At 52.3% G+C, this 15,078-nt stretch overlaps 9 protein-coding genes across 9 annotated transcripts; 4 read left to right on the top strand and 5 right to left on the bottom strand.

Annotated features, from left to right (window-relative positions):
- Positions 1 to 530: 530 nt before the first annotated feature.
- Positions 531 to 1,598, top strand: CCOS01_07038 (RNase P subunit p30; the record flags this gene model as incomplete). The annotated part of the gene is made up of 1 exon (XM_060455205.1): positions 531 to 1,598. The coding sequence occupies one exon, from the start codon at positions 531 to 533 to the stop codon at positions 1,596 to 1,598; it is 1,068 nt and encodes a 355-aa protein (XP_060314905.1).
- A 366-nt stretch (positions 1,599 to 1,964) lies between these two features.
- Positions 1,965 to 2,333, top strand: CCOS01_07037 (uncharacterized protein; the record flags this gene model as incomplete). Its single annotated transcript, XM_060455204.1, has 1 exon — positions 1,965 to 2,333. The coding sequence occupies one exon, from the start codon at positions 1,965 to 1,967 to the stop codon at positions 2,331 to 2,333; it is 369 nt and encodes a 122-aa protein (XP_060314904.1).
- Positions 2,334 to 2,458: 125 nt separating this feature from the next.
- On the bottom strand, positions 2,459 to 3,612 carry CCOS01_07036 (uncharacterized protein; the record flags this gene model as incomplete). Its single annotated transcript, XM_060455203.1, has 3 exons — positions 2,459 to 2,739; positions 2,807 to 3,066; positions 3,143 to 3,612. The coding sequence occupies 3 exons, from the start codon at positions 3,610 to 3,612 to the stop codon at positions 2,459 to 2,461; spliced, it is 1,011 nt and encodes a 336-aa protein (XP_060314903.1).
- Positions 3,613 to 3,681: 69 nt separating this feature from the next.
- CCOS01_07035 (uncharacterized protein) lies at positions 3,682 to 4,140 on the bottom strand (the record flags this gene model as incomplete). Its single annotated transcript, XM_060455202.1, has 1 exon — positions 3,682 to 4,140. One exon carries the CDS (start codon positions 4,138 to 4,140, stop codon positions 3,682 to 3,684), a length of 459 nt encoding a protein of 152 aa, XP_060314902.1.
- A 46-nt stretch (positions 4,141 to 4,186) lies between these two features.
- Positions 4,187 to 4,531, bottom strand: CCOS01_07034 (uncharacterized protein; the record flags this gene model as incomplete). The annotated part of the gene is made up of 1 exon (XM_060455201.1): positions 4,187 to 4,531. A coding segment is annotated over one exon (345 nt), but the record flags the coding sequence as incomplete, so codon positions are not given.
- A 3,641-nt stretch (positions 4,532 to 8,172) lies between these two features.
- On the top strand, positions 8,173 to 9,459 carry CCOS01_07033 (uncharacterized protein; the record flags this gene model as incomplete). The annotated part of the gene is made up of 3 exons (XM_060455200.1): positions 8,173 to 8,290; positions 8,391 to 8,876; positions 9,020 to 9,459. The coding sequence occupies 3 exons, from the start codon at positions 8,173 to 8,175 to the stop codon at positions 9,457 to 9,459; spliced, it is 1,044 nt and encodes a 347-aa protein (XP_060314900.1).
- A 267-nt stretch (positions 9,460 to 9,726) lies between these two features.
- CCOS01_07032 (glutathione-dependent formaldehyde-activating enzyme) lies at positions 9,727 to 10,376 on the bottom strand (the record flags this gene model as incomplete). The annotated part of the gene is made up of 4 exons (XM_060455199.1): positions 9,727 to 9,999; positions 10,071 to 10,116; positions 10,177 to 10,209; positions 10,363 to 10,376. 4 exons carry the CDS (start codon positions 10,374 to 10,376, stop codon positions 9,727 to 9,729), a joined length of 366 nt encoding a protein of 121 aa, XP_060314899.1.
- Positions 10,377 to 10,994: 618 nt separating this feature from the next.
- CCOS01_07031 (uncharacterized protein) lies at positions 10,995 to 11,389 on the top strand (the record flags this gene model as incomplete). The annotated part of the gene is made up of 2 exons (XM_060455198.1): positions 10,995 to 11,279; positions 11,378 to 11,389. The coding sequence occupies 2 exons, from the start codon at positions 10,995 to 10,997 to the stop codon at positions 11,387 to 11,389; spliced, it is 297 nt and encodes a 98-aa protein (XP_060314898.1).
- Positions 11,390 to 12,332: 943 nt separating this feature from the next.
- On the bottom strand, positions 12,333 to 14,671 carry CCOS01_07030 (uncharacterized protein; the record flags this gene model as incomplete). The annotated part of the gene is made up of 3 exons (XM_060455197.1): positions 12,333 to 12,835; positions 12,891 to 12,983; positions 13,843 to 14,671. The coding sequence occupies 3 exons, from the start codon at positions 14,669 to 14,671 to the stop codon at positions 12,333 to 12,335; spliced, it is 1,425 nt and encodes a 474-aa protein (XP_060314897.1).
- Between the last annotated feature and the right edge of the window lie 407 nt (positions 14,672 to 15,078).

Genomic DNA, 15,078 nt, shown 5'->3' with positions numbered 1-15,078 from the left:
CCGTTCTTCCCGCCGTTACCTCCGGCCAAAAAGCGCCCGACCGCCAGTGACACCTCAGTTAGTGGCTTGAAGTGGGAAAAGGTCACCTAAAAGGCTAAGGTAAGCAAAGATGTGTCTAGCGCCATGCAAGCCACTTTAGGCCCCACGTTCCTTAAAGTCAACCTACACAGTAACCTTTCTGCCTGTGTGGGTGCGTCATCCCAGCACCAGAACCGAACCCCGCGGAACCAACCTAACACCGACCTCCGTCTTCAGTCCAGAAAATTTCGGCGACGCGCTGTACCACGAGAGTCAACCTCGAAGCCAAGAAGGTTGCGACATCAATTCGACCAGCAGCAACGTCGTGAGGTCGATCCCTCTGCTCTAACCCCCGATTGATCACTACGATATCATCTCAAGAAAGATACTGTGCACGAAATCGGCGCCGAGCCCAGGACAAACACCGGATCACACCAAGAAATCAGTCACCGCAAGCTCCTATGCGCCAAACCCCACGATAGCTTCATCGAAATTCTCCCAACCAACCCAAAATGCTCTACGACCTCAACATCCCGTGGTCCCCAACCACATCCCCCGCCGACCTCGCCCGCACAATCTCCTTCGCCTCCTCCCTAGGCTACACAGTCCTCGCCCTCAACCACACAATAACGCCCCCGATCCCTTCGCAAATCACAAACCCCCTACCAAAGTTCCCATCACCCTCAACAACAGCAACACCACCACCGCCAACAGGGACCCCATCACAACCCTCCCAACAACAACAAAAAAACAAACAACCAACAATCCTCCACCGCGCAACAGTAACCCTCTCAGACCCCTCCCAAAACTACCGCCTCCCAACCCTCGCCCTAGCCTACGACATCCTCGCCGTCCGGCCCACCACAGAAAAGGCCTTCCAGGCAGCCTGCCTCTCCATGGCCGAGCCCTCCCTCATCTCCCTCGACCTGACGCAGCACTACCCCTTCCACTTCCGCCCGAAACCCCTCATGGCCGCCGTCGCCCGCGGCGTCAAGTTCGAAGTCTGCTACGCCCAGGTCCTCGCTTCTTCTTCGTCCACCTCTTCTTCCGCCTCTGGCGGAGGCATCGGCCCCCCGCCCGACGCGAGAGCCCGCGCGACGTTCATCTCAAACTTTGCCTCCCTCGTCCGCGCGACAAAGGGCCGCGGCATCGTCGTCTCCAGCGAGGCGCGCGGCGCGCTGGGGTTGAGGGCGCCCAATGACGTTGTCAACTTGCTCGCTGTGTGGGGATTGGGCAGCGAAAGGGGCACCGAGGCGTTGGGAGTCAACCCGCGTGGCGTCGTGGTGAACGAAGGGATCAAGAGGAGTGGATTCCGGGGCGTCGTGAACGTGCTCGAGGTCGGAGGGCGGGAGAGCGATGTGAAGAAGAATCAGCAGCAGGGGCAGGGGCAGCAGCAGGGGAAGAAGGGCAAGAAGCAACAAGGCGGCGGTGCAGGTGGTGGTGGTGGTGGTGACAAGGGCAATGCGCAGAAGCGCAAGACGCCTGATGAGGGTGGTGATGGCGCGCAACCTACGGTCAGCAAGAGGCAGGCCAAGAAGTTGCGGCTAGCTCTCAAGGAACAGGAAAAGGAGGCTTCATAGATGCTTGGGTCAAGAACGGAAAGAAAAGAGGACCAGAAGAAAAGGGCGTAAGAATGGTATGGGTAGATATTGGGTTGGGCGGAAGTCATTTACGCTTTATGATACCCCTTAGAAGAGAGCATCATTGAACCTCTGTATACCTCTGTATCAGGATATCGATATTTTCCACAAGTTGATGACGGTGACGCTAGATTCACCAATGTAAAGAGCAGTCATTTATCCCTCACACAGCATAAGAGACGCGTTATGAAACTTGACCGTCTTCTTTCCAATGCAATCGTATATAGGTTTGGGGAAAGGGGTCTAGGTGGGTGCAAGTGTTTTGGTGTTGCCTTTTTGTTTTTCGATGTCTTCAAGAAATGAATTATGTACAACCGCGGGGGGGATATGTGTGTAAGTTGGCTCAACTTCTCCAACTCCCTCTCCATCTTCCCATTACACACGCCACACCATGTGGAAGCTTTCCAGAAAACGAACCTCATCGCACGCGCGCAACAGGTCAAGACGTGTGGTCGTAATGAGAGTGAAGGGTGGGGTTTGTCTGACGCTGCCTCCTTTTTCCACCTTCCTCGGTATATACCACCATGCCAAACCGAGACCTCTTCTTCCCCTATTTCACCATTAAAAACCCCTTCCTTTCCAACCAACTTCCCCCTCATTCCAAGAATCGAAAAATCTAGGGTATTTCGTATGCCGTTGCTGAACCACTTTCAAGTCATCAACGACGTTGCCTAGGTACGTCTTATGCATACGCAGTATATGCAACTCAACCTCCCTCCCTGGCTACCACCTCACAGTCCGATTAAAACCCTTCCACAGCACTTGCATGTCGATCAGAGAGTTCGACGAGTAGTCGGTCCTTAAGCTGGGGGCGTCGCACGAGCCTGGAGTTGGGCAGTCGCCTGCAAGAGATTGCCGAGCTGAAGAGACCTTGTCAATGCAAGGCCGCTGACGGCGACCTGGGGTTGAGCGGGGTTCGCGGCGATCGGAGCGACGGGCGTTGCTGCAGCGGGCTGGTTGGCAGCGCCGTTGCCGTTGAGGCCGCCAAGGTTGACGGAGGCGGACGGCTTGCTGACAGCGGGCGCGTTGCCCACGAGGGGGGCAGCCGGGGGTTGAGGGGCAGCGGGAGCCGGAGCAGGTTCTATCCATGCATTGTCAGCCTATTCTCGAACCTGTCTTGGATCGTTCACTAGTAGAATGCCACTTACGAGCTGCTGCGGGAGGCGGGGTGGCCGCAGGAGCCGCCGCAGGGGGCGGGTTCGATTTCAAGCCAGCGAATGGATCTGTCGGAGGAGGTCCCGGAATGACCAGAGGCGCCTTCGATGCCGCAGGAGCAGCTGGCGGTGCTGCGGGGGCCGGAGCAGCAGGCTGGGCCGCAGGAGGAGCAGCTGGGGGAGCAGCCGGAGGCGGAGGCGGAGCAGCAGCGGGCGGCGTTTGCGTGACCAACTGCGTGATGATCTGTGGAGGCCTATATGATATGTTGGTCAGTGGTCTCATCCCATCATATTGAATAGTCCAGCGTTCGCTAGGTCGAGAAAGCTTACGGAGGAGCCTGCGTAACGAAGACCGTCAACGGCGCAGGTACTGAGGCATTCTGGTAGATCGTCTTCGTGACAGTGACCGGCGGCGGCGCTGGAGGAGCTGGAGGACAAGCGTTGTTCGGCTTATTGCGGTTGCCCTGGTTGTTTCTGCTGCCACCGTTGAGAGCGTCCAAGATGCCGGCGATGAGGTTGCCCTGTCCCGATCCTCCTCCATTCGCTCCCTTGTTCAGAGATCCAGCATTTCCAAGGTTCACCGTCTTCACTTCAACCGCGCCCGCGTTGGCACCCTCTACGTTGACGTTTCCGCTTCCATCGATGTTGATGTTTTGTCTCTTGTCGACAGCCGCGCCCTGCTTTCTCGTCAACCCAAATTCATCACCACCCTCGACGAAGTTGTCCCGCGGTATGTTGAGTGAACGCACCTGAGCGATTGATGTTAGAGTTGCCACGGCGAAGAGTAGACTATGCCTCATCGTGGGCTCGGGGGCGAAAGCTGGAGACCTTCGAGTGTCGCCAGCGTTTCTCGGTTTCGATCTTTTCCACTATTCGTATCCTTCTTTTTCACTATTTGCTTTTTCAAAGAGCGAGTTCAACAGGCCAGCCGTCGGTGAGTTCGTTGGGATCAACCCTAGGATCGAAAAGAGTGTAGTGGTTTGTGGAGTGTTCCGTAAACCTTCGCGATTACGAAAGGAAAGAGTTACGGGCAGACAGACAGCGACCTGCAGAACATGTCCAGAGTTCAATGAGATAAGACGGCCAAGACCCCTCGAGTAGTGAGAGTGATCGAGAGGGTGTGCGGGTACTAAGAAAAGACGAGAGATGTGACCAGAAATGGGTCTGAGGGGGGGTGTGAGGACAAGAGAATGTGAGAGGTGTGAATCTTGGTCAGAGACTGAATGCCGTATTTTCCGTGTCTTTCCCGCCAGGAACAGGCACGCACACACGCAGAGAGTTTGGGTAAGGAGAGCGAGAAGTAAAGGAAAGATGGGACGAAGCACCATCAAACCACAAGAACAGTCGAGCCTTGAGTTGCGGGAGCTGCAAAGATTAATCGAAAAGGGGACCACCGTCGAGAATCACGAATTGGCCCATGTCAATGCCCAGCCATGCACCATCAGATTGGCTCTTCGGCGCACCGGATGCCAAAATGCTTGCCAATGCTTGGCCATGGCTAGCCGGGGTGGGCTTCGCCGCTTCATGGTGGACGAGCAGCCAGACAGGGCAAAAAGAAGCTGGATGGGGGCCTAGAACTGGTACGATGGACGTCTTGTCGAAGGCGACAAGTCTTCTGATTTGACTGAATCGACTCTCGATGGAGCAAGGGAGACCAGGGTTTCTGTCAGGAACACTGCAGACTCGATCAGTGCGGTTCAGGGCGGCCAAGAAACGCCAGGGGCCCGCTCCCCGCCATGCTGCATGCCCGCCAACGCAGTATGGCTCACCCCATCCATGTCCAACATTGTCGGGTCGGGCTAGGGATCGTGAAAAGGTCGATCGGAGATGGAGGCCGTGTGAAGCAAGGCGTCGTGGAGCCGCTGCAGAAGGGTCCGGGAGGGCGTCAAGAGAGGTTAGACACTGTTTAACTCCATCGTTTTACATTACTAGAGGATTACCGCAGTACATATAGACGCTACCCTACCCTCGAATTCTGCACTATTTAACCTCAATCCTTTTTATAAATTACCTATCCTTTCCTCTATTTTACCTTCTCCTTTATTAAAAGATTATTAAAATTATAATTTTAATAGCTTATTAATAAGTTAATATTATTATTTAAAAATAAGTAACTTACTTTTATATATAAGTATTAAGAATCTTATTATTATAAAAATAATAATAAATATACTAAAGTATTTAAAAAAGCTTTTTAATAAACTTTTAATATTATTTAAAATAATTATTTTTAAACTATAAAAAAAAGCTAAAGTACTATATTAATATAGCCTTATTTATTTTATTAATATTAATAATACCCTTTTTAATATAAAATATATTAATAATACTCTATAATTACGTTACTATATTTTATAAATTATACTTAATATTAATAAAGTTTTTAATATTATTTATTAAATATTTTATTAAAATTATTATTATAAAGTTAATTTAGTTATTAATATTTTAATAAGTATTTTAATTTAATTTAAAAGCTCTTATAGCTCTTAAAGAGAGGTTTTTAAAAAACTTATAATTAAACTTTTTACTTATTACGAATAAAGCTATTATAATTAAAACTATAGCGTTACGAACCTTAATAATAAGTAGTTAATAATATAATTATTTTTTTTATAATAAGTTTAAAAAAACATCTTAATTTAAGTACTAAGTAAGTACTATACTATTTTATTAAAACTATATTCTTATACTTATAACTTAAAAAGAATTAACTTTCTTCGATAACAAGGTACTTAGAGAGAGGTTAGAAGCATTCCAATCATTCCACGGCGCTGGCGAGGAAGAACCCTGGGCTGGGCTTGCTGGGGCTCAAGGGTGTGAGACATGCCCCAGACGAAGACCGTCTGAGACGGGGGGCACAGTGACAGAGCCACCAGAGTCACCCCAAACTCGCGCCAGGGCTCCGAAACTGTGAGAGCGCCAGACCTGCGAGCCACACCCTTCGGCCACTAGCCCAAGTAACAGCCAACGCAAGCCAACGCTAGCTTCTAGAGGGCAACTGCAACGATGAACCGTCGAGACTCGACCTCGACGATGGTCCATCCCATCCCATTGTGTCTGTGTCCGTGATGTGTGACGTGATGCTAGTTTGATGAGGAAGCCATGCGAGGGGCGGACATGATGCGAAAGACCGATGGCGGCTTCAAAATCTCGGTGGCCACGGGTGCCATAGGTATCCCACTCCATGATCCATCCCGAGCCCTCATCCCTCCACTGTCCAGTACACTACGTCTTGAATCTGTACGGATACACCAGCAACGAGGTATCCGTAGATGGGTGAAACAATGTTTCCCACGGGTATGCGGGAAATTCTTTTTGGCTTTCGTTCGATCCCAGCATATCGCCATCAACGACGTTGCCGCTACTGCTGGAACTGCTGCAAACGGCTTCTTTGACTCGTGTTCGTGGTGACGATCGTTGAAAATAGAACCCGCATCGCAATCACAAAAAACTCTCATTTCGTTTCCCCAGACTCTCCAAGGGCCCAGGCGGCTACCGCTGCACGAAATGCATTGCGACTGGTGGGCTTGGGAGAGGTCGTCGGGTCGGGGCCCACGACAAAACAAAAAGGTGTCAGCGCTTCATCGACACTTGGACAGGCGGGACGCACGCATCCACCTTGCCTCGCACCCACGTGATGATCAACAGCGTGGGATGGGCCTTTCAGATGGAGCATCCAGTACAGGTCGATGACAGGCGAGGTGGTCGGCGCCCATCTCTTGCTCTTGCTCTCGCTACGTGGCGAAATAGAGGGGCCAAAGACGAAAAGAAGCGCGGATACGGATGCAGATGCAGTTTTCGTAGGATGCGCGGCATTTGTGGATGACTGATGAGTGATGAGCCCATGGATGTCTTCGTCTCAACTTGCCTTTTTTCCGCATCGTCCCTTCGGACAGTAGGATGAGCCCATCGCCGAGACAGCTTCTGTCGCCAAACACGTTGCGCTTGCGTACGCAGTACAGTAAGGTAGTATCTGTAGACTAGAGCAGGCTCTTTCTCTTGCTGGAAGAAGGGAAAACGGCATTGAGACAACGAGGGTCGTCCCAAGGCGAGGAGAAAATGAACACCTTTGCTATAATCATGAGCTTTTCGTGCCTCAAGTGGCTGGGGCGACATGCGTGCTGAAGCAATGGGTCAAACGAGCGAGAGCCCGGGCGGCACGTTTGATGACATGCAGATAATGTGCGTTCTGGTGCATGCTGCAGGCGATGAACGTGCCACGGGCCAGAAGAAGACCAGGACCGTCATTAGCGGTTGGCGATGGTGATACCGGCCCAGATAATAAGACGTTTTGATGAGAAATAATAAAAGACCTCTCTCCGACGTCGTGGGTGAGGTGAGTCTGTGTTGCTTTCCTGCTCGGGAACGGAATAAGGAACTGAGAGATGGCCACCTAGGTATCTCAGGACAATGGTCCCGGAACGGCAGTTGGTGTCGAGACGAGCGCTTCCCGAAGCACCGAGTTCATGTGCAGCAGTCGCAGTGAAGGTTAATGCGACTGTGCACCGACCTGAATGAGGAAGGGGGCCCCAAGACACTGTGATACATGATACCTTAGACAAACGCCCCCTTCCGACCTGTTGCTTCAATAGGATGTTGCGGTTAAGTCCAGGGATCAGCATGTCATGATCGGGAGACGGGGACGCCAGTCTCGTTCGTTTCACTCAATTCAGTGGGTAAGAGAGCCTTACAACGGTCCGAGTGCATGCTGATGTAATTCAGCCCATCCCCTCCTGCACGCAATGTGGCGGCGGCAGCTCCGAACAAGCTTAAAGACGGCGGCTATAGCCCATGGCTAATACGTATGTCTGCATTGTGGCTAGAGAATCTCGGATCTCCCTTAGGTAATGTGGCTGGTAGAGGTCTCGTACCTCCCAACGTGGCTAGAACGTGGCTAGAGACCTACATAGCAACCGGTCCTCGGTGGCCCTGCAAGTCCGATCGATGCCATAGTTCAATGTACCATCATCATACTAATTGGCCTGCATCGGAACACGGGCTCTTTCAAAGCTGAGCCAAAGCAGTGGGCCTACAGAAGTCAATGACGACAGTGTAATCCTTCTTCAACCACCAGTTGAGGCTAAGCAATGTGCAGCTACGATCATCGGGAGATTTTTTTGACGTCGTCTTCCATAGCTTCCGAAGCCCGTGATGGTGATGATAAGTTGGTTTAAGCCAGCTTGCTAAACACTCGCGTTTCTTCACATTTCTCATCCAGGCTCATCTTACAGCACCGGCGACTGTGGCCCCCGTGTGTTTCAACAAATTTCCAAGCGTCTCAGACTCTAGATCGCAGCCACAGAACAACAACAATAACTCGCATTCAAACGACACACAGAGATAGAAGGCAGCCCAAGATGGCGGTTGTACACGTCCTTGACGACTACTATCTAGCCATCACGGCTCTCATTACAGTAGCATACCAATTATTCTTCTTTTCAATAGCCTTTAGCTTCAAGTTTGACAAGCTCACCGGTAAGACCAATCCACACCCGGCCCTTCAAGGCTCATTCGATAAATCCACCAACTCACTCTACAAATGAACAATGAACATCAAAACTAACATCTCTCACAGACTTTGCCGGCGGCACAAATTTCGTCGTCCTGGCCATAATCACCCTCGCCATCAGCGGCCACAACCATGCGCGCCAAATCGTCGCCTCTATCTTCATCATGCTCTGGGGCGCCCGCCTCTCGGCCTTCCTCCTCTTCCGCATCCTCAAGACGGGCAAGGACGACCGCTTCGACGACAAGCGCGACAAGTTCTTCCCCTTTCTTGGCTTCTGGATCTTCCAGATGATCTGGGTCTGGACCGTCTCCCTGCCCGTTACCGTGCTTAACTCGCCCAACGTCACGCGCTACCCGCAGCACGACTTTGGTACCGGTCGCGACATTGTCGGCGTCATCTTCTTCGTCGTCGGCTTCGTCATGGAGTCGGTCAGCGACGCGCAAAAGTACGTCTTCCGCAGGGACAACCCGAACCGCGAGGCCATTTGCGACAAGGGCTTCTTCAAGCTCTCGAGGCACCCCAATTATTTCGGCGAAATCATTATTCAGTTCGGTAAGTTCACACCGCCACTCAATGCCAAGTGATACCACCTCACACAATGCCAATCTTCTCCCCCCATGCTTTGTCAGCGCAACGAAGTAAACCAAAACCAAGTCATGAGAGAGTCCTTGGCTAACACAGCATCCAACGTCTAGGCATCTACATGATCGCCGTCTCGGCAGCCGCCGACGGCTACGTGGGCGGCCAAGCCTTCAAGGCACTCTACGCCACCATTCTCGGCCCCTTCTTCCTGACGCTGCTCCTCATGTTCGTCTCGGGCCTGACTCTCCAGGAGCGTCCCGGCGCCAAGAAGCGCTACGAGAAGAACCAGAACTGGGAGGGCTATAAGCGCTACCTCGAGCGCACCAGCATCCTCATCCCCTTCCCGCCGCAGCTGTACGTCCGCATGCCGACGTTCCTCAAGCGCACCGTCTTCCTCGAGTTCCCCATGTACGTCTTCGACCCGGCCAAGCACTCCGACGCCGGGGCGCGCGCTGAGGAGGGCCAGCAGCACCAGCATGAGTCCGTTGCCAAGCCCGCGCACGGGAATGGAAGGCCGAGTGGTGAGGAGTCTCTCGTCGGACAGCGTTCGTGAGTTCTGCGAATGCCGAGGAATTAATTTGGGAAGAGAGCAGGCATATTGATGGTTTTTAAGTTTCCATGTTTTGACGGCATTACGGCTTAGATGACTCTTTCTCATAGCATTCCAATTTTGGGGGATATCATAGAACCGACTAATACTACCTTCACCACCCCCAAGTTTATTAATTGTCCCAACCAAAGTACCTCTAGTGACCAGACACAAGCAAACATCATTCCCAGCACTCGTCCGACGTGACACACGCCAGTCGTATCGCTCACATCAGTGAACAATGGCCTTCAGCGTCGTCCCGCTCAGCTCACACCGCCCGTCAACCGATACCGCATCTGCCAGCGTGCCTCCGCTCCCTCGCAGGTCCGTCGGCTGATCGAGCGCCTCTTGTTGGTCGCCGTAGTCGGTATACTCTGCTTCCTCGCTGTGGTTCTCCGCGCCTTCGGGGATCGGCACCATGGCGTTCTTAGTCCAGATGTGGACGGCCGTCTTCCAGTCCAAGCCGTCGATGCAGCCGCCCTTTACGGAGACGACGTTCTTATCCTAGGTGGTGACCGAGCATTCAGTCTGCGTTCGTTTTGGGAGCCTGTTTCTGGTGTTGCGGAAGGACATACCGGTGTTGCGTGGATTAGTCTGGTTCCGCAGTTGCGGCAAAAGTAGCTGTCACATAACTGTCAGTTCATAGATCCCAGATTTCTGTAAGGGAGGGTGTCTGCTCACCAGTAGAGCGTGGCGCCGGACGCAGTTGGCCTCCTATTTGCCCATAAGTCAGTAAGGATTTCTATATTTCCTTCACAACTCGCAACTCTCTCACTCTCACTCTCACGCTTCACAACCCCCTCCCACACCTACGGCTCGAACGAGTGCGCCTTTCTTCTCTTCCTGCTCCGTGTGTATAATACTCACGCGTAGACACCCATCAGATCAGCCTTTGGTAGCTTAAATTTGGGGAAGATTGCAGACGTCCCGAACGCGGAACCCGTTTGCCTTTTACTAGAAACCAAAAACGGCTCAAGTCAGCATGACTGCGGCCACTAATCGGCGAAGGAGAGTATGAGAGTTGTTGAACGTGCCATTCTTCACAATGGCATATATAGAGGCGGAGAGGTTGCGGCAGCGGCGTCTTGAAGGACACGGCTCCGCATTGGCATCGGGCGTCCATCTTGGGTAGGTCGGAGTTGAAAGTTGCGTAGTACAGTTGAGGTACTCCGTAGTGCGTGAGCGGGTCAATGGTGATAGCGGCAGTGTGACGTCAGATTGTCCCTTCAAATGCCGAGTGAGATCTCAACTAGAAGGTTGGCAATCCTTTCAGGTACCGAGGACGTCTAGTAGGCCGGCTTCCAGTCAAGACTCAAATGGAATAAGACTAGGGAAAAGAGAGTAGATCCAAAGTCCCACGTGTAAGTGTTGTAAGGAGAAACCAATTCCTCAGGATGATGGGTGAGGAGTCAGCAATCAAGTTCGTCCGAAAGGGGAATCCTCCCGTCTTTTATGTACCTAGTGACTCCCCCCCAAAAACCACATGACACACACAGCTAATGCATGCAAAACGACTACGGCCTATCTACGCAGACACCGATTCCTCTCTACGAACAACCCGACGTCGGGGTGGGAAATACAACTCAACACGCGTCTCAGCGCGATATCGAAAGCATGCAAGGACACTAATTGCTGCGACTTGCAGCGGTGACCGGGGTTGGGAGGAGGGACGTGAGTCACGGCCGGGGTGGTGTGGGAGAGAGGAGGGGAGTGCGGGGCGGGCTGAGGCGGATGGTCGGGGGACGAGACAGGCTTTTGGAGCGAGACTGGCGCGAAGTCACATGGTTAGCGGCCCTGCTTGACCGGGTTTTGTTGCGGAGCTATCCGTATTTCGCGAGATAGATACTCCAAAAGTACTAACATGCCTTCGGCTTCGGGTTAGGTTGAAAGTTGACTCAGAATTTCGGGGTTATATTCGCGGAACAAAAAGCAGTTGAGCGTGTTGGGTTGCAACCGCACATAGGTAGGAGCCGCCTCGATGCTCAACTGTACAATTGACTCTCTTGGGCTCAACGACCAAGGAGTACGCCGGCTCCATTAGATGGATATGGGAGACTTCAGAAAGAAGGAGGAATGCTAAATGTATATTCTGCGTGTAGTACCTCAGAACAGCATTCGTTGTTCAAGACGTCAAAGAGTCAGAAAGTAGATGAACTACAGAGAGCCACTGACCGCCTTGCTCCGATTGGCCAATGTCTCGCGAACAGTTCCTTGCACACTGGCGGGACCTTTCCGCGCTGAGTGGATGTCCATTTCGACGTCACATCACTCATCCCAGTCGAACTAAACATTGAACCGCACTGAGCCGCGACAGAAGAAATCAGTTTGCAATGTATCAGGGTCTGATTACCTTTCTATCTGATCTGAGTCATTAGGAGCCCTTCCTTGATCAACGTCTAACGGTCTAGAGCCTCGTCAGCTCGCACGCCCGTGGGTATCTCTCTCTATAACTTTTCCGGGCTCCGAGACGATTTTGAAATCTCCAATCTATCCGTATCATCCAGGGCAGGTCCACCGACGTCGTTGCAAATATCCGTGGTCGAGTATCAGCTGCGACTAGTAGACAACCAAGATGATAGGTCTAGTGGCTCGCCCATGTATAGCGAGGTCAACCCAAATCCCGAATCTCCCCAATAGAAAACCCCCATGGCCGTAAATTCAATCCATCGTATCCCATAGCCCCGTGAATGCTTTGCTGCTGAACAGTCGAATAGTTGGCAGGTCGAATGAAGTCGATGACAAGGCCCAAGCGGTAGATCCGGTTCCCAAAGAAGATCCAGTTCCTCCACAGAGTCTTTGTTCATCAACTTGGCAATGCGCCCACAAGCAAACTTGATTTAGCAAGACAGGCCACGGTCGCGGGTCATGACCTTCTTCTGACGAGGGCCGGCCATTTTCATATTACGGGCTGGGAGGAACGGCTTGTACTTCTTGTCGAAGACACCGCCGGGAACCCACTCCTCCTCGGTGTGGAGACGGCTCCAGATGGCGTTGAGCTTGGTATTGTTCTCAACATCGATGCCAAGGAAGTCGACGCTGTCGCGTCTGTCGGGAGTGATGAGGATGGTGATCATCTTGGGTCCATCGATGAAGAGGAAGATCAGGATGCGGATGATGGCGACAGATAAGTAGCCAATGAGGAGGGCAATGGGCTTGACAACCATCCAAACAGTACCCTTAATGATATCGGCGACAGTCGGGTTCATCGACATCAAGAAGAGAGTGATGAGGATAAGAACCGGAATGCGGACCTCAGGAGACCAAGCAGTAGAATAGTCAATGCTGAACTCAGGGCAATGGGGATGGAAGCGACCGCGCATAATGTGACCGTTCATTTTCACTGCAAATGGTAAGTATTTGTTCAAAGTTCAGGATTTCTTCTGGTTTTAACTTACCAGATATTCTGTGAGTAGTTGACGTGAATGTAAGGTTCTCGCGATGTTCTTTGAGGGGAATGTATGTGATCTCTTTGACGAGAACACAGGAATCTGTGACCTTGTTAGCGACCCCTCATATCCAGGAATGCCACTTTTGTCGTACTAGGGAATATGGCCTTGACAAGAAATTCCTTCGTCGTCAATCGACCTAAGCAGCGCCTGAAAGTCGCAAGTAGGAGCGGTCGGTATCCTGTAAGGTGAGGATATTGTGTAATATTGCAAGTAGGCAATGCGTACAAGAAGATGATGCTTGAGGAGTAAAGCCGAGGGTCCAAGAGAAGGGGAAGGGCGGGAGGTGGAGTGGGAAGAGGAATCTCTTGGTAGCAGGCGACTGGCTGCTTTGGTGAGAGAAAAAGAAGAAAAAGAAGAGTAGTTGGATTTCCTTCGAAGTGGGCAAGGAAACAAGAAGGTGAGGCCGGCCGGGTCAACTTCAGATGGAAAGACGGCAGGAGCAAACAATAGCACCTACCTTTGGTCTTGGACAGTGAATATCGGGTCTTGCCTCATTCACCTTTTCAGGAGGAGCCTGAGGTATTCATAACAATGGAAATCCCATTCCTAATGACCATAACCCTGACTGTACATTGCCTGATGCCATACTCCCAGTTGCATCCCCAGAACGCCAGGCGCTTCATCCCGTGGTCACTTATTCATTCGACTCTATCTTCGTCTTTCCATCCCATGGACCAAAAGCTGCTCTCCTCTTTCGTCATTCGTGGCTTGGACTTTGAGTGTCAGTAGCCAACAGCCATCACCCTGAAAGCCATATATCCCAGTCTATGCTTGAGTAATACTCAGCAGGGAGCTCAACACTGCGCAGTGCCATCAAAGACTTGCCTTTTCGACCCATTATCCTCCTCGAGCTTCTCAACACACCTCACCACGACGAGGCTGTCCTCCCCCTCCTTACCGACGTTGAGCATCTTCCCAAGCTCAGCACACCACTCGAGCTTTTCCCCATCGCCCCAATCCAGCACCGAAAGCTCGACCTCCAGCCTTCTCAACGCCCTCAGCTTTCGCAGCCCTTCCTCGATCCATTCTGGCCTGGGGTCGGGCCGTGTCGTCTTGGAGCCCAGCCCCATGGCCTGGGCCTCTGCATTGTTCTTCAGCGCGGAAAAGGGGGCAGTGGGTTCGAATATCCCACCTCCTATCAGGACCTTGAGCCTCAGCCCCCGCAGCCCGAAGGACCAATGCTCACACAACTCAATCCACTCCTTCAGCGCTGGGCCCGTAAAGTCCCGCCCGAGCATCTCGAGCCTCGCCCACCGCATCTCATCCCGCTGCCATGGCCGCAGACCGCGCGTGAAGGCCCGCGCAGCCCAAAGTCCTGAGGAGAACCAGTTGACAAAGACGAACTCGTTCGTGTGGAAGGGGTAGGACCGGCACTCGTTGTAAATTTGCCTATTGGTCTCCAGGAGCGCCGAGGGGATACCAGAGATTGGACGGTTCGGTGATAGCAGCGATGGCTCTTCGGACTTTTGGTCTCTGTCGGAATTGTCCTCTTCTCCTGCAGGTTGGCCGATGGCTTTCACAATTTTCCCTGGTACGGCACAATCCTCAGTTTCCACTCCGGGGGGGTTGACGGGCCTCAAGAAGTACGCACTATGTATTGGATTCGGATACCACGGCGCGAGCTGCGCGTGCTCTACTGGATGTGCCACGTGGACCCAGCCGTATATCTGGAGGCGGACTTCAAGGGGCAGGCCGAGGAGATGCAACTCGTTCTTCGACACATCCATGGCGGCGGTAGTAGTCTCACCTGGGATTGCGAATGTGGTTTGTATTACCGAGGCGAATGAAGCGACGTCCAGTTGGCCATCCGCGGGTTCTTGGACAAGGTGAGAATCGACGAGATCCAGGGTCCAGCAAGTATAAGTGGCTTCAAGCGGGGACCGTGGTTGTCGGGGCCTAGATGGTTCAGTAATCACAGTCGCGAGATGTTGTGATAGTTATCACGGAATCTCAGTGGGCTTTCGGAAAACGATAGATAAGCTTAAACAATCGAAACAAGGCAATGAGCGCGCCTGTACAACATATACTACGACCACCACTGAGTCTCACTCATCGCCCAAACCAGCTACCCAGCAGAGAAACGTCAGGGCTGGGCCGGAGTCCAGCGTTTGGAGCTCCCCAATGGCTCCAGCGA

This window comes from Colletotrichum costaricense (assembly GCF_030867565.1).
Source record: "Colletotrichum costaricense strain IMI 309622 chromosome Unknown Scaffold_6.1, whole genome shotgun sequence".
Lineage (NCBI taxonomy): Eukaryota > Fungi > Ascomycota > Sordariomycetes > Glomerellales > Glomerellaceae > Colletotrichum > Colletotrichum costaricense.
This window is presented reverse-complemented; position numbering and strand designations above follow the sequence as displayed.